This window comes from Colias croceus, chromosome Z (assembly GCF_905220415.1).
Source record: "Colias croceus chromosome Z, ilColCroc2.1".
NCBI lineage: Eukaryota > Metazoa > Arthropoda > Insecta > Lepidoptera > Pieridae > Colias > Colias croceus.
The window spans coordinates 8,539,704-8,558,617 of NC_059568.1; the positions used below are offsets into that span (position 1 = coordinate 8,539,704).

At 34.5% G+C, this 18,914-nt stretch overlaps 1 protein-coding gene across 2 annotated transcripts; it reads right to left on the bottom strand.

The window, feature by feature from the left end:
- Window positions 1–309: 309 nt before the first annotated feature.
- LOC123705156 lies at window positions 310–16,928 on the bottom strand. Of its 2 annotated transcripts, none has more exons than XM_045653816.1 (10): window positions 16,710–16,928; window positions 13,621–13,740; window positions 13,320–13,537; window positions 13,028–13,233; window positions 11,257–11,365; window positions 10,940–11,157; window positions 10,671–10,863; window positions 8,025–8,138; window positions 7,683–7,868; window positions 310–5,437 (listed from the first exon to the last, which is right to left on the bottom strand). In XM_045653816.1, the coding sequence occupies exons 1-10, from the start codon at window positions 16,785–16,787 to the stop codon at window positions 5,428–5,430; spliced, it is 1,452 nt and encodes a 483-aa protein (XP_045509772.1). In that variant the 5' UTR covers window positions 16,788–16,928; the 3' UTR covers window positions 310–5,427. The 2 variants fall into 2 exon arrangements, with proteins under 2 accessions (XP_045509772.1, XP_045509773.1); XM_045653817.1 differs by having other exon boundaries at window positions 13,621–13,781.
- Window positions 16,929–18,914: the final 1,986 nt, after the last annotated feature.

Genomic DNA, 18,914 nt, shown 5'->3' on the forward strand with positions numbered 1-18,914 from the left:
GACTTTATGCAGCGTGATTATTTTATCGCAGAAATACAACGTATGAGTTACTATGACAATGCGCGCACATGCGTTTAAATAATCGCAGCGATTTTAAAATTGTGATTTGTCACATTTTGCTGCGACTGCTCGCGACGCGATTGTCGCCAAAATGAAATGCAGAATATGAAATTGTATGGTACCGCGCGCACTGCGATAATAAAATCGCACACTCGGGCCCGGCCGGCACTTCACTTGTGTTTCGTCTGTCCAACAGTAAACATCGTAGTGGTATAGGTAGGTACTGTTTAGTAAACATAAACTCAGTAATCAGTCAAAGGTTTGAATTTATTTATTTATTTCACACTTTATTGTACAAGAAACAAAATATACATAAAGGTTACAATAATAAAAAAAAATAAAAAAGCACAAAGGGCGGCCTTTTGGCGGAATTTTCACTCTATAATAGCCAAAGAATTTTTTGGGATACATCCTTTCCGTTCCCGTGGGATTTCCAGGATAAAACCGATCCTATGTCTTTTCTCAGGTATCAAAATATCTCTATACCAAATTTACAGAAAGACAGAGTTACTTTCGCATTTATAATATTATAGTATGGATAAAAGAAACCTTTGACAATTATATCTGCTGTAAAAGAATGAGTCCAATATAGACGAATTTTCTTTTCTTTTTCTTCTTATCCTCCTAAGTAGTAAATAAAGACAAGCAACTTGTACGAAATCCATGATGAAAGTGAGTAAGTATCACTATTAAATTATCGCTGTGCGCGCACCGTACTCTCTGCGATTTTCTACAGCGCGATTTTGAAATCGTGTCGCAAAAATTAAAATCGTGGTGCGCGCTTAGCCTTATTCAGTAAAAGCTTTAGTTATAAGATAGCTGTATTATGTTAAGTACTTCTAAGGGCACCTTTTCACTATGCGGTTAGTAGCAATGCAGTCAATCGTCTGGATGCGGTTGCGCTTGCGGCTAGCCGCGTGGCGGGTAACCCAAACCGAAATGTGCGGTTTTAAAGACAAACGTAGTCGAAGTTCGCGTATTATGCTGATAACTATGGATTGCTGTTCAGTAAAATTTATAATTGAGATTCAAAATAGGCCAGCAATCTGGAATACTAAAATCCAGAAAATACGCGGATAAAATATAAAATAGTTTCATATTGGAATTGGAAATATCAAATAAGTCTATCCAACCGCATATATCATTACGCCTTAACAGCACTTTCCTGTTAGGGTTCGCGGCTATCCGCAACCCGGCTAGCCGCATAGTGCAGAGGTGCCCTAAGGGGATTACGTTGAACCAAATGAAAATTTCCTACATCAAAGTTACACAGTTACAAGTTACAGTTTAATACGCTTTTTTAATAGAATTGATATGCAGAATACCTACTTAATTTCGTTTTATTACATATTTTAAATCTACTAGCAATACTTATTATCTATAATTTAACGTAGTTTCAACGTGTGCGAGAAAATAAAAAATATTCTTAAAACATAATTTAATATCAAATATTTAATTGAGCAAATATCCTGAGCTTTATGACTAGTTTATACACTTGAAGACGTCATGAATATCGTTGAAGACATTGTAGCAAAATCTTGAACGAACATAGCTATTACATATTTTAATGAAACTAAATTTAGTCCTCAACACAATTAAAATCTATTAATAAAAATGTATGTTGGAAGTATTTCTATTACTCATACTCGAACAATAATTTAGGCAACATGTAACTTCTTTCCAGAATTTGGCACATGATAATAAAAGAATATAAATAAGAGATCAAAGTTTTTATATTGACAGTATAGTATCAATATGTACATTGTACAGAGACAAGCTACAAGCACTTTAAGTCTTAGGTATATTATTTAGTGCGATAAAACACTTGAGAAAAATAAAGATATATAAAAATACATCGACTACCTCTGAGATGCTTACTTCAAAAATTTACACTACATTTTTAACAATATTGGAGAGGGGAATGCATTAGTCAAACGTCAACATACAGACACTTTCCGATATGACTAGATTATTTTAGATTTGAATAAAGCTTTTGGCCATACATCGAAATAAATGCCAAAAATTATAACATGTTTTAAAAGGAATCTCGATATTTGACTATAGCAAAAAAGGAGGGTGTGGTGTAATGAATGGATAACATGGCAACTATAGATAGATGACGCTGTGGCGGTATATAAAAATGATTTTTGTGTTTTGAAAAGTCCCTCGATTTTCGAAATACTCGATATTTTCGAAAATTACACCTTTAGGGCGCTTGTGCACTACAAGGAATTTTACCGTCCGGCATTCCGATTTTTTACGGTCCGGTGTGGCATGAAAAAACCGATGAATTGCTTGTGCACCTGTCCGTCTTTACTCGGATCAGTGCGGTATGTCCAAGAAAGTTTGGCGGTATAATGCTATCATAAATGATTGTTTTTGCATTTTAAAAGAAACGAGTAAAAAATATAGAAGGTGAAATATTATATTACTTCGTTATAAAAAAAAGGAAAGTTCCGTAAAACATTTAAAATGTGTGTTTCATTTATTTATTTTAATCGGTGACGAGGAGCTAAAGCTATTTCCACTTGAACTTTAACTTACCAACTTTTACTTAGATAATAATTATAGGTCAATGCTTGGTCAATGTATATAAATAACAATACCGACTTCTCAAATCTCATTGCCAACTAAAAGAAAGTAAAACAAGAGCTTGCTTTCAATTGGTATATGCAGTAAAATCCAAGCAAGTGGGCATTCGAAAACAATTATAATTTATACCTACAGCGACTCGTAGACACAAAAAACCATCCGGAATAGGGAAAAGTAAAATGTCGGACAGTAAAATTGCGTATAGGTGCACAAGCTAGTATTTTAGCCAGCTAGCAGTTTAGCCAGCTAGCCCTTAGGGCGCTTGTGCACTACAAGGAATTTTACTGTCCGACGATTTTTTACGGTCCGGTATGGCCTGCCATTAATCTAAATACTAGCTTGTGCACCTATACGTAATTTTACTGTCCGACATTTTACTTTTCCCTATTCCGGATGGTTTTTATCCGGTCCGAGATGACAGCAATGAAAAACGTGTTTATGCTGCGGGGCGGGGGAGGCGAAAATGCTATTTGCTTTTCTGTAAATAGCTATTGAACATAAATTTTATTTGTGCTTTCGATAAAAAAAGTCTGCTGATCTCTTCGTACTTTCTTTTATTTCATCCTTTTTTATCTAAGCACCACTATTATTATATATCCTACAAGGTGGAGTGATGACCTTGTACGCGTTCCGGGAACTGCATTGAGATGTATAGCGTAAGATCGGTCCTTATGGAGTTCTATAAGGAGGACTATGCTCAGCAGTGGGTGTCTATCGGGTGAAATGAAGATGATGATTATCACATCAACTCCCTGACCGAAAACCACATCCGAAAACGAACACCACTGCTAGTAATAAATACTTAATACATTTATATACCCAAAAAAGTTTTTATCATTTTAATACAACTTCATCATAATAATTAAATATGAAATAAAATTGTCACATTTGTTTACGTGTGCAGGAAACGTACCATCTATAACATTGAAACTTCTGTGTCGTTAGTCTATGCCAATTGCCATGGCAACTATTTATTTATTTTTATTTAATTGGTGAATTCTTATGACGTTCACTTACACCTACGCGGAAGTGACAAACTATCTTTGTATTTTTTGTTTATATCATTTTATTATAGCCATCTATCTCTCTTATACAGTCTGTCAATGTAATAAATTATGTAAAATGCAACTTGTATTTGTGTGTGCTTGCCGCTGCATGTGGAACATTTTTTTGGGTATATTGTGAGTATATAACGTGTATATATATAAAATTTCATTTACTATTTATTTATTATTATGAAGTTGTTTTAAAATGAAAAAAACTTTTTTGGAGATATAACTGTATTAAGTATTTATTTCTAGCTGTGGTGTTCGTTTTCGGTCATCATCATTTCACCCGATAAACACCCACTGCTGAGCATAGTCCTCCTTATAGAACTCCATAAGGACCGATCTTACGCTATTCGTTTCAAGGCAGTTCTCGGAACCCGTACAAGGTCATCACTCCAACTAGTAGGATATAATAATAGTGGTGCCTAGATGAAAAAAAAAGGATGAAATAAAAGAAAGGATGAAGTATAAGCCTTTTTTTATCTAAAACACAAATAAAATGTATGTTCAATAGCTATTTACAGAAAAGCAAATAGTAATTTTTCGTCAGTAGCGATAATCTTTTCTTTAATGTATACGTATATTCAATATCATTTTCCCAAACAAACATTTTTGCCATCACGATTTCATTGTATATAATAAATAGATATATTTGTTAATTACATGCACTGTGTGGATTTAAAATAAATAAAAAATAATCAAGTATTTACCCAAATCGAAATTAATAAAATAACCGTTCTATTTTCAATAATCGTATCTGCATGATAATCTTTGAACACAGTGTACGCTAGCTTTGTCACACTAGTGATTGAAGCAATATTTTATCCCTTTCATTATTTCAATACAAGTGTCAAGCAAGTGTCATTCATAAAGAATTGTAAATTGTTATTTTTACTCTTATACTGTAATAATTTAATATATTTTCCTGTGATATGATATTCCTTTATCTTTCTTTATTTTTTTGCACGAATACGTGCACTCTCTGAACACACAGGAAGGCATTTTCGAGAACTTTAATGTACCTATCGGCACGTGCGCTCGCTGGAACCGGTCAAAATCTGACTGTTTTTTGACTGATTGCATTGGTCCCAAATAGGACCAATTCACGGAATCAGTTTTGGTGCGTTGGTGACGTATCTACCTCTTGTTTCTATATATAATATCATTGGTGCGTGGCGTGTAGTTTCAAAGAGAGCCAACCCAACTGTACCGCACTCCGATCCGAGTAAAGACGAACCGTAATAAATCGGAATGCCGGACAGTAAAATTCCTTGTAGTGCACAATGGTGTAAAAGCCAATTCATCGGTTTTTTCATGCCACACCGGACCGTAAAAAATCGGAATGCCGGACCGTAAAATTCCTTGTAGTGCACAAACGCCCTTACTACTTTTGTTTTATTGTCTGATGGTATGACTGCAAATGAAGGATATTTTTTCAAACTATTTTGGCATAGCATAGGTACCTGGATGGATGCACTATCGAATAATAAACCAAAACTAGGAGGGGCGCATGCGTATATATTTTTTAGCAAAAAGAGAAATAAAGTTTTACGTTTTCCTTATTTTCGTTTCTAAGTTTATACGAGATGTAAAAAATAATGGTCACCCGTGGGCCGTGATCCAAAAGGTAATGCCCCAACGTCTTCTATCTCCAGTTACCAGGTTATCCACTCATTACGCCACAGCCTGTATAAAGACGTTGGACGTTAACCCGAAGCGATTTGATTTACACCACACTGAAAATGAAATAAATTAAGAGTTAGTATTTAACAATTCAAGCGCTCATCTATTATATTATTGTTACATATAAAAAATCTGTAGAGGGATCAATTCTGTACATTGAAGATATTGAAAAAATAAATAGCAGGGGCGGTGTTACTGGATCGATACCAAACCCAAATATGTGATAAATTTTTTTTAAGCTATTGCATAGCTTCTATCGCGGGCCTTGAGCGCGGGGACCGAATCGAGAAATTCCGTGACGAAAAAATGTCACGCTCCCCACTCCGACGGGCGGAGATGTGGCTTGAAGGCATAGCATGCAATAGCTTTATCGCGGCAGTACCCGAGTACCACACGTCGTTATATAAATTGGTTTGCCGGGTGACACTTCAAGAAACTGCGTTACGCTCCGCTCACGTTATGCGCTCACAATGAGAGCGAGTGAGAGGCACGCGTCCCTTCCACTCGGGCATGGTTAGCCCGCCTAAGAGCGAGAGAGACAGACATAAAAAGTCGTCACGTAAAACTTTCGCCCGTATATCGACTTTACAGGCAACCAATTTTTTTATTATATTTGTCTGTCTGTCTGTCTGTATATTCAGGCATCACGTGACGAAACTAACGGTTCGATTTCGAGGAAACTTGGTATAATTATACCTTATTATCCTGGGCATAAAATAGAATACATTTCATCCTGGAAAAATACGTAGAAAAAAAAATCTTAATCTTTCAGTTTCATCCATAGACGTTGTTCTGTAGAACCGCAAACACACGTTGCGTTACCCGCAGTGGATTCAGCGCCGTCACCTGTAGCGCCGAAAGTCGGATTTGGCTAGAACTGTTTGCGGCACACGCGGACCGCACGACGCCACGCCTCTCCGACTCCTATTGGCTATGTGCGAAGTGGGTGGTAGGGAACGGCAAATCGACCGTAGCGCACGACGTGGCAGAAATGTGAATTAATTCTGGGCTGTCATGTGTCAAATTGCTTTATTTTCATAACTTCCTTTATAATTTTAAGTAAAAACATAAAAATTAGCGATATGGGTCATAGTAAATGCTGTGTCGTAAATTGTAAAAACAATGGGAAAAACAGTTCCTGCAAGTTTAATTCATTTCCAACATCAAAGTGGACATTACAGCAAAGACAAAAATGGATAGCTGCTGTGAAGAGAAAAAAATATTTTTCACCAGGAAGAAAATCGCTAGGTATAATATACACACTCACTTTTTACACTATTTTTTTCAATTTCGTTGAAAATCTAGTCGAAAATCAATATCACAAAAATATCTTATCATCTAGTTGACATCAGTTGAAATGATTTGACAGATGACAAGTCCTGAATAGTTGCGGCCACTAGGGGCGCTGTCATCGCGCACACAACGAATATAAGGACGTCGTTCCGCGCCGCGCGATGCCCCGTCCGATTAGGGCCCTTCTGGCCTCCTCCACTCAAGCGACAGCTCAAGCCGAGGTTCGTGGTCCCCGTCAAGGGGGGACGCCCTTGTGCATGTCGCTACCAGGGTGAACCTTCAGTTCACCCCCGCGTCCGCGTTAAAATGTAGAAGCCCTTCTGGCTAACATTGAGAAACACCTTACAAAAAAAAAAAAAAAAGCCGCGCGATGCATGTAATTTATGAATTTTGATGCCAGCGAACGTGTCCAGTGAGGCGAGCGAGAGTGATCGTCTAATATTAATTCAGTGAGAAATGTCTTCCCCGTTCAAAACGGAGAAATAAACCATCCACGCGAAGACCGACATCCGCGCGGAATCGCGGGCGGAAGCTAGTATAATAGTATATCCCAAGGACAGAATAACGAGACGGGAAAAAGACATTGGTAACCTAAATATATGTATTATTAGGGGGAATAAACAAAACTTAACAATAAACTTAATTGACCCATATAAAAACTAGTAAACTATTGATTTTAAAAACTTACGAATAGGTTACGTAAGTTACAGTTACAGACGACGGCACTTACCTATAAAGTCAATGATACATAATATCTTTATATTATGTACTTGTTAGATATTTAACCTTTTAGCAAAACTACTAACTAAATTATAAATATGTTAGGTTGGACTTTAAACCATGACACCTGGTGACAAAATCTAAAATACATTTGCGATTTCGATGAAACTAAACAAAATTACTGCTCAGAGTTAATATTAGCTGAAAATAATAATTGTCGAGACTATTTTAGGTGTCTGTCACATGCGTGAGTAGCATTCATTCATTTTTTTTAATATTACTTACATTTTGGCAGATTTCTTGGTTTGTTTGTATATGGAGCCTTTAGCTAGTCCCATGGGTCCTTTAGCGGCGCTGGAAGGTCCCCGAGCTGCTGATATGAGCTTTTTACGCGAGTCCGGCCCTTCAGCTTTAACTGTTTGGCCGACACGCAGTTGCGGGTTCGGTCCATTCCAGGTCATGTAATCCTCCCTAGAGATTTTTTAAAACGCTTAATTTTGTTGAATAGTTGTGTTATTGCAGTAACAGAATTAGAACTTTCTAAAATTTGTACAAGGTACCATATTTGTTACTATAGGTTCAAACTTGTTTCAATATAACGATATTAAGTATACCTACGATACTTACAGTAAAAGATTGTCCTTTGGACCTTGACGAAGGGTCGGATTAGGTCCATTGTTTGGTACCGAATATTCAGATTTATATTTCGGTTCAATTTTCGTACTTGACTTAAGGATTGGCCTGTAAAATTAAATATGCATAAAAGGAGATTAATTTCAAGGTTTTAATGCAATCAATTATTATACTATGTCACAACTATACAAACAACATTTAATAAGAACACAGACAACCATGCCATTAGAAGCTAGTCTTACACACACGCTAATTTATATTTAGTTTTAAGAATTACATATTATGTTACGCAAAATTAACGTTTACTAAGGCTAAAATAATAAAATGACTATGAAAATGATAGCTATGAATTTTAAAATATAAATTTTCACTTCAAACAACCATATGATTATTTTTACCCTTTTATCTGAAACAGAAAATGATCAATTTATGTCTATGTGTTATGAAACTACGTTTAGACACATCACACAACGTCAGTTACATTGTGTCGACTGTCGAATACGTGTCTACTCTAAAGTGTAAGCTCAAATTCGCACTCTTTGTTCAATTTTGTGGTTCAATTAGACTTATTTAGTACCAAAAGAGGTTGCAGGAAATTCTAGATGAAGTTAGTAAATAGTAACTAAACATTCAAATATATTAAAAATGATTTGTCACTTCTATTGTCTCCTACCAAATAGCAATCCAACACAGGAACATAGGAGTAGCCAAGGTTACTTAAATATATTAACATGGAGCGAATGTAAATAAAAATAAAACTAATAAAGAAGCGGACATTTCAAAACACAATACACAATAAATAATTGTAAGTTTTGTTACGTTACATTGAATATATTACGAATGTAATAGATAGACATCGATTGATGGAGAGATACCTATGAAAACAGCAGGTATCTCGCGTAAACACACGACAAATGAATAATTGGTAAAAAAATATTTAATGTCAGGCAGTATAACTCGTCGTATACGTGTGATGAATATCGGATATGTATGGATTTATATCCGACAGGCGACATTACATGATGTCGTAGTGTGTACACTGTACAAGTCTAACAAATAGGCAGGATCACATAGAGTGAACAGCCACGCGAGGAAATTGTTGCTCGAAACATCACGGAGAATGCGTCTCGGCCGAATGGAATGGCAGTGCACATAGACCGAGTTACTTCGCGCAGCAATCGCTTCGCAACGCTGCTAGGATCCGTCGAATAGCGTGGCGCCTGTTACACGCAAAGTATTTATCGTGATTCATTAGTTAGTTCAGTATTTATTGATAGATGAGAATATGGAAGAAATCTAGAAATGCATTACTAATAATATTGACATTCTGTCACACGTTCAATACCATGATACACGGCTTTTTACAACAAAAAATACTCTACGTGTAACAGACACTGCAAAACAGCAGGGTTTAGCATAGCATGCAAGCGAACATACTTCAGATGCTCGGCCCAAGTCTTGATGCGGCGCGCTACGGGCGGCGCGGGCGGCGAGCGCGGCGCCGGCTCGGCCGCGTGCTCGCACACACTGCCCGTACGGAATGTATGAGAGGGGGCGATGGGTTACCACGCTTATGATAACATTACCACCGAATCAACTTAAGCTCGGTTGCACCGTGTTTTAGTTATAGTTAAGGTTAATGTTAAATTTGACTTTAACAGTGACTGAGGAATGTGTTGCACCAACTCATTTTTTACACATCTTATTTTATATTTGACGCTTCTTACAGTTATTTAACATTAAGAATAGCTACCGATGAGGCGATGTAACGCGAATGGTTTTTGGTTATGGTTAGTGTTAAAATTAAGAGGTCATCTATTAAATTGTCAAAACTCATATTTTCCCTAAGCGTTACTTCAACATGTTTGCTATTGCTAAAGTAACATGGTGGAACCGAGCCTTAGTCACTTATTAGTTATAACTATAAGTGTTGTTATCGTATCCTAATGTCCACGGACATCGAGTATAGAAATTGATTGATTAATTATACCCTCAGAAAAAAAAAATTATATAAAAATGTGGCATGTATCATAAACGTTGAATGATCATGTTAGTAGATCACATTTCGCAATAGTACCAATTTAAAAGTTAAAATAAATAAAAATTCTGACTTCTAAATTATTATCACTTACTCTACAGTAGTATAAGAACATTGAATAAATTTATATATAGACCAAAGCGAGTATCTAATTCTGTTTGAAGAATAAAAATAAAAATCAGCTATAGATTGATTATAGTTAGCGTAGTTACAATAAAATTCAATTAAAATTTGATAATATAATATGCAGAAAAGAAACCTCATTTACGTTCAATATGTATTTCTTTTTTTTAATAATTTTGCATGTCCCGCCAAGCCGTCAGATTTTTTATTTATATAAAATGTTGTATTTATTTGAGGTATTATTTGAATAAAATTTTATTTAAAGCGATGAATGTACAGCTGTGCGTATGAGAAGCTAAGAAGCATTTGTAAATTGTAATTATTGTAGAGTCAATTAACATTCTATTAATTAAATATTATATAGATAAATGTAAGTAGTGTTACAGGTATGAAATAAAGTATTACGAGGAGGTACTATTACGTATAGTTTAACGAAATAGGGTTTAAAATATTTACATTAAAATATTTATATGAATTACCCTTTGGTGTATTTTGTCTCTGGTCGTCTAGAATCTTTTAAGGGAACTGGTTTGACTTTGGGCGCCTGATCCTCTTGAACTACAGCATTTAATATTTGTTCTGCTCTATCTTCATTATAATCTACACTCTCCAGAGCAATTGCGACCACTCTTTCTGCAATGTTGTTGTATTTCTTTTGTAATTTAAGTTTCACTGAAATAAGGAACAGGTCATTAAAACAAACAAATAAAAATACAAATGGTGTTGTCATAAAAATTAAATATATTACACTCATTTTTCTCCTCTATGGTCTTGATAACTGGAACAGTTTTCTTCACTGGTTGAGGGGTTTCTTTCTCTTTTTTCTTTGGACCTATTATTGTCTCCTTCTTGTTAAATCCCATAGTGATAAGCTCTTCGCTTGCCATTTGCACATTATTATCTTTATTTGCTAGCACATCTAAAATCAGTGTTTCTTCTGCCTTTGGAAATACACTCTTGAGATATCTAAAATGACTCACACATTTAGTAAACAATATTTCTAATGCATACATATTTTAAATAGGTAACAATAAATTAACAATGGGAAGGTAATTAGATACTTGCTTTAGTTTCATTTTGGGTGACTGATGCCTGGCATGTTGGCCGTCCACAGATTTATTGGTCCCGTAATAACTAGACGCCCCGGACGCTGGACGCAGTAATAGTGGGGAACCTTCAATAAACAATGATTTCATTAATAGCAATTCTTATTTAATTTTACAATGTATATTTGTATATTATATATATATATATATATATATTATATATATTATATATAGTATAGTGTATTTATGAAAAATTAACTTCTAATGTGGATGGCGTTCCATATTAGTGCCGTGAATAAGTTTTTGTATGTATTTTCAAATTTACAGTATCGTAAGAAATGTCTAATCTATACTAATATTATTTATTTTATTATTTATTTATTTATTTAAGGTCAGCCAACAGTTATTTACATCAATGCAAACATACAGAAAAAAAGATTACAAAATAACTTACATAAATGTAATAACTACTTATAGGCTAACACCACATGCGAAAACGGTTACATGTTATGACAATACAACGATTAATTGGAAAAAAAATAAAATAAAAAAAATAAAACTGTGATAGTATCTTACATCTAAATTATTTTTTTTTTACGTTGAGATCTATGAGAAAAAAAAAATATGTAAATATTTAACTTATAAATCTAAATTGACTAAACATTTTAAGTTTGTATAAGCTAAGCGATCCTAAATTAAATTAATATAGTGTTCTGAGATTTTCTTCACGAATATACTGAGGCTATCATAGTTTATATCTATTAAATTACTACACTCATTCAGAATTTTATACATTTTAAGAAGTGGTGAATTAGAACCAAGAACAGTTCGTCGTATTGGAGGGTAAAAAGGTGTGATACAGTTACGGGGATATCTATATGGCACGCGAAATCTGATTTGGCTCAATAAACTAGGGCAGTCAATTTTATTTCTTAGAAGTTTGTATAGAAACGATGCATCAATAATTTTGTAACGTATATGCAAAGCACGTATTTTAAAATGGTTTAAGCGTGTTTTATATGTGGGTAGTTGTCTCAGCTTCCCTTCAGAAAAAGCTAAGTGCCATAGGAATCTTTTTTGTACCCTTTCTAGTCTTAGCATGTGAGTAGCATAGTGGGGTCTCCAAACGGAACTACAGTATTCTAAGGCGCTTCGTACCAAGCAGTTGTATAAAATAATTTTAGTTCGGACCAAACTAAAAATTTTTGTATTTCGTAATATGAACCCTAGCATTTGGGAAGCTTTTTTTGTTACATTCTCAATATGAGGTAGAAAGGTCAGGGATTTATCAAACAGGACACCGAGGTCCCTGATTGTGTCTACCTCCTGCACTACCTGGTTTCCAATGTAATACTTTGAATGCACTGAAGAGTTCTTTCTAGAAAATTTCATATGGTAACATTTTTTGGGGTTCAACTGCATATCATTGAGTGCACACCATTGAACAAGCCGATTAAGATCTTCTTGTAGAAGGCAGGTATCACTTGGTTTATCGATTTTTTTGGCAAATTTAAGATCATCTGCATATAAAAAAGCCTCAGAGAAAGAGAATTATAAAGCTGAAGAGTTTGTTTGTTTGAACGCGCTAATCTCGGGAACTACTGGTCCGATTTGAAAAATAATTCCGGTGTTAGATAGCTCATTTATCGAGGAAGGCTATTATAGGCTATATATCATCACGGTACAACCAACTGGAGTGGAGCCATGGGGGTGAAACCGCGCGGAGCAGCTAGTGATCCATAATATTTACAAGACGTATGTAGGTACAGTAAAATCATTGTTATTTATACCTTGTGGTGTCAATGTGAACGGTGTATGACATGAGCCATGAAGCGATCCAGACACTCCTTTGGCAAGTTGTAACGCGGAGTACACCCCAACCGCACCTTTGTGGAGTCGAGCAGCTGACGGTGAAGCTGTGAGCGGTCCCGGCGTTGTTATTGGATGCTTCTCCACTTGTAACGCACTTATCACTACTGCTTCACGGTTGTAGTACCTGAGGATATGCGTAACATGATATATTTATATTATTTTATTATTAAAACTAACTCTGAACTGAAATATTTATCAATATGTACTTACTTTTTTAACAAAATCTTGATGTGGGTTTCACTGACTGTTGGAAACATGGCACTTATTTTGGCCACTAAAGCGTCAGTATCTGAGTTTAGTGTTAGAGAGTCCTGAAATTTTTCATTCAAGTGGGAAACTCGACCTGGCAGCGGACTGCCTCTTGGTGTAAGGCATAGTGCTCTGCCCAAAATAGGGCTTTCGTTAGGTGTCCCATACGCTCTGGGATCCTATAAATATATAAACTTAAGTAGAAACCGAAGTACAATAACATTTATATATTATACTGTTTATAAAGGTGAAGCCAACTTACAAGGTGTGCTTTAAGCCCTTTCGGATGAAACATCTTAGGGCTAGGTTGCGCTTGAAACGCGTGTTGTAGACGGACAGGAGAAGGATATGGGTGTACATGGTATGGAGATCCATGTGCTGACTGTGATATCCAAATGTACAGACATAGATGAACAAACCACACTGTAAACAAGTGCTATACGTGTCACACATTATATAAATATATAATAGTAATTATATTAATATGGTAAAGAATAACATTAGATTCTTACATAATACAGTAAAAGATATTGCTGATAAATTAACCAATTAAAAAAATGACACATAATTAACAGTTACAGTTCCCATCAGCTTCCCATAAGCAGACTTTTTAATTTGAATTAAATTGGCCTGATTTCATGAAAAAAGAACACTAAGATACAAAACGGCGAGATTATACAATTTACATGCGACATATTATATTCAATACGGCTAACTGTTGAACCACCACATTACAAAACAGCCCTGTTTTTGAAAAAAGCTAGCTGTAATGTAATACAGCGGATTATTCAATCCAACTGCGACATATACATACATAATACTAGATACAATAATTATACAGGTACATGTAAGCAAAAAAAAAAACATAACATTTGAAATAAATCTATATTCCAACTTGTTATAACAAGACAAAACAAAAATGTATCAGTTTTAATTTTTTTTATTAATTGCTTAGGATTGATTTGATTAATTGGCATGCGGTTAAATACAGACACATGTTTATACATATTGAACACAATATTACAGAAGCTGTGCAATGGTGGGTGCTACTAGCCTCTAGGCTCTAGTTCACTCAGAACAATTATTACAATATCTGTACAATATAAATTATTAGCAATGAGCATAGTGAGGCAGGCAATATTAAGTAGAAATAGAATAACATTGCTGAAACAAAACAATTAAATGATTTTTTGCCATAAATTTCTTTATAGAACATCTTGTAGAAAACTATTACATTGACATATAAGAGCAAATGCTTTAGAATGCACATGCCTGAGAAATTTTATTATTATTATGTAAAATTATCTTATAAGTGTTCTTTATGTTCAGTCACCAAGCAATCTGAATGAGATGTTATAATTATTTTGAATTTTCTCTAGACAACTGCTATATACAGTGGTAGACGTTTAATTAGAAACTCCTAACACGATGAAGTAGTCATCAAATTCATTTAACATTTATGTATTAACGTATTAGAGATTAAGTATTATTTCATATGTAATAGAACACCCGTTTATCTAGTTTTATAAGAAATTGCTTAATTTTAATCAAACGTTAGCTTAAATTAATAAAATTAAACAACTATAAGTGAAGTCTGATTTCCGAGTATTTTCAGTCTGGACAACAAATTAGAAACAGCATGGTTCGAGTGTTCCAAAGTCAGAACCTGTTGAAATGCTGCCAATATTTTTTTCTTCTACAAATATTTGCACCGTTTTTTAAACATTCCATCTACAAGTTTCTGAAAATTAATTTGCTTTGCAGTATAAATGGGTAAAAGTAAGATTTGTGACCCATCAACAAGAAAAATAATTTTAAGTTTACATTTTGACAAAAACTGGAGTTACAGGAAAATTGCAAATCATTTAGAGTGTTCGATAAAAAGATATTCAATGCTATAGTTTATTTAAAAGAGCATGGTACTTCCGATCAAGTGCCTAGAAAAGCTCGACCATGAAAAACTACTGCACGCGAGGATAGGCAAATGATTCTTTTGGCAAAGATGGATCCATTTAAAAGTTCAAATTCTATAATAAAATTAGTTTTTTCCGAAGACGAACCTCGCAATGTGTCGATGAGATCGGTTCGCAGGCAGTAAGTCGAGGCAAAATTTTTTGGGAGAGACGCCAGGAAAGTACAGCTTCTTACTAGGCAGTACAGGGAACAACGATTTTCATTTACTAAGAAATATTGCTAGTGTACAGTCCGCCAGTGAAAAAGTTTTATTTTGGGATGAAACTAAAATTAATTTAATCAATTCTGATGGCAAAGGATACGCGCGTCGTTCAGTTAACCATGCCTTAGATAATAAATAAACAGTTCAGCATGGCGGAGGAAATATTATAGTATGGGCACGTATGGGGTTGTTTTTAGACTGTTATAATCTTTATAGACAACAACGGCTTTACAACGTCGTGGCTTAGATTGTATGAGATTTTAACACGTTTGCAAAAACATATTTTCGAATACAATTGGAACCTTTAAATGGATCCATTTTTGCAAAAAGAATTATTTGCCTATGCTCGCATGCAGTGGTTTTTCATGGTCGAGCTTTTTTAGGCACTTAATCAGAAGTACCATGCTCTTTTAAATAAACTGTAGCATTGAATATCTTTTTATCGAACACTCTAAATGATTTGCAATTTTCCTGTAACTCCAGTTTTTGTCAAAATGTAAACTTAAAATTATTTTTCTTGTTGATGGGTCACAAATCTTACTTTTACCCATTTATACTGCAAAGCAAATTAATTTTCAGAAACTTTTAGATGGAATGTTTAAAAAACGGTGCAAATATTTGTAGAAGATAAAAATATTGGCGGCATGCATTTCAACAGGTTTTGACTTTGGAACACTCGAACCATGCTGTTTCTAATTTGTTGTCCAGACTGAAAATACTCGGAAATCAGACTTCACTTAAAGTTGTTTAATTTTATTAATTTAAGCTAACGTTTGATTAAAATTAAGCAATTTCTTATAAAACTAGATAAACGGGTGTTCTATTACATATGAAATAATGCTTAATCTCTAATACGTTAATACACAAAAGTAAATAAATTTGATGACTACTTCATCCTGTTACGTGTTTCTAATTAAACGTCCACCACTGTATGTAGTTGACTTGAAATCTTTCCCATAGGATGATTTTCTTGTCGAGTTATTTAGAAAAAGCTTTGTAAGTATGAGACAAGTGTTTCCTAACTATATTATATTTTAATTGCCACACACATAATTGAATATTTCTAGTTATGAAGTTGCTTTGCAAAAGATATATAATTCAATAATATATATAGACGAGAAAGATTTTTTTTGAACCGTATTTACAATAAAATTCTATACATACTAATTTTTTACCTGTGGATGTATACAGTCCAAAGCAATGTGATGTGCAGCATTTTGCATAGCTTTATGTTTTGTGCGTAATTCCTCCATTCTTTGAACTTTTCGGATATACAAAATTAAAAAATATAGGGTATAACATAAAGATACCGATCAATAGAATTTACACCAAGTACCAACGTAAACTTCAGAGTCACAGACAGAATAAAACTATTTGGATTTTGGATTTTCTGCTCAGAAATTTTCTGTCAGATCTACGTGTGTCAATCTTGGTGTCAATAATCAAAATACGTATTGCCGACAAAAAAAATATATTTTCAAAAAAATCACAGACGGGGTTAGGGCGGCGATACACGGACCGCTTCAAGCAGTTGAGACCGACCGCTTGAAGCCGCGACCGCGCGGTGAACTATAGGCATTCATTCACCGCCGTACACGTGAGAGCGTTTTCACATTGTCCGGTCCGATATCGGATATCGGGCGCCGATAGCCGATATCCGATATCGGAGGCTAAGTAAAATGTATGATTTAGGTACCTGTCTTTCACATTGTCCGGTCCGATATCGGATATCGGAGCCAACACCGATAATCCCGTGAACTATCGGCCGATAATGTTCAGTGTTACCAACTCAATTTTCGAAAAGGTAGTATACCAACAGCAAAAAAAGCACTAGTTTGTGTATTTTCAGTCATTTCTAGGCGCTAAATGTAAAAAAAAATCCTTTCATTTACTTTAAACCTTTTTATTAAGAAAACATTCATTTAAGTATTTAAAGGCATTAAAAATACTATTTTTACGGGAGCTATTTTAATACCGTCCTATAATATACGGCAATTGGCTGAACTGAAGTAAACAAAAATATATTGCCTTCTTAAATTCAACCGTATCTTCGAAATATTAGTGTCTTTTATCTTTATTTACTCATTCTGCCTCGCTCCTCCTCCTACTTGGACTACTGTTGTGCTGTAAGCTGTTTATTGTATTGTTGTCATTGAGTCACAGATTTAGTGCTTTGTTTTAGCGCCGATATCAAACCTGTATAATAAATAGCACATCTAAATAATATTAAGTAATTAATAATAACAAATCTTTTTTATATTTTACTTTTCCAGCTGTTTTTGAAGTCGGTTTCTTTTTTGTAGTTATTTTTACTGTATGTGCAACTACGATCTATCAGTTGAATTTTTTTAAATCAAACCCTTTTTATTGAAAAGAAAATTTACAATACGGCAATTTTGTTTAGTTTTCTCTAAAATTTCAGAATTAGAATGTGGCGACCTTACATTTTGTCAAGAACGCGCGGCGACTTTTGAGCTTGTTTGGCTTGTTTACTATTTTGGTTGTCATTGCTCGTATGGCTATATTATTATTAGTCTGTGGTACTACGTAGATAATTTACTGTTCTGTGGTAGATAACAGCACCTACATTTGTAAATGTAATTTGAATTTATATTTGCCAGTTTCGTCGCTTTAATACTGAGTTGAATTTTATTTTATTTTATTTGTATAAGAACATAACAGTCGTACATGATTTAATATAAAAAAGTTCTAAAATTCACTACGACCACACAACATGTTCTATTATTAAAAAAAGAAGAACAGCATATAAAAAAAACAAGCCTCACAATGAAATTGAATATTGAAACTAGATTCTGACTCTGCAGAGGGTACAAATCCAAACTCCGCAGTCAGCAGATTAAACCGGTTTGAAAAACATAGTTTATTGATTACTATTTATTTTATTTAAAATAAAGTTTATTTTTTGTAACATAAATGCATCCACTGTTTTTTTTAATTCTCCATAGGTATATCTACTTTTCCAGTTTCTGGCAACACTCATGATATCGGGACGATATTATCGGATAATGTGAAAGGGCAAATTGTGTCCGATATCGGATATCGGCTATCGGCTTCCGATATCCGATATTCGATATCGGAGGGAAGTAAAATGTATGAAATAAGTACCTGTCTTTCACATTGTCCGGTCCGATATCGGATATCGGAGCCAACACCGATATGCCAGCGGCTATCGGACGATAATCTTCAGTGTTGCCAACTCAATTTTCAAAAAGGCAGTATACCAACAGCAAAAAAGCACTAGTTTGTGTATTTTCAGTCTTATAGGGCGCTAAATCTTTAAAGAAATTCTTTGCTGTAACCTAAAACCCTTTCTATTAAAAGAAACATTTTTTTATTAAGAAAACACACATTTAAGTATT

Excerpts from the sequence above, each read along its gene's own strand:
- LOC123705156 (XM_045653816.1), bottom strand. The coding sequence starts at position 16,787 with ATGGAGGAATTACGCACAAAACATAAAGCTATGCAAAATGCTGCACAT. Across the intron at positions 13,741-16,709 it reads TGGACTGTATACATCCACAG|TCAGCACATGGATCTCCATA; the intron begins GTAAAAAATTAG and ends TGGATATCACAG. Across the intron at positions 13,234-13,319 it reads ATCAAGATTTTGTTAAAAAA|GTACTACAACCGTGAAGCAG; the intron begins GTAAGTACATAT and ends GCATATCCTCAG.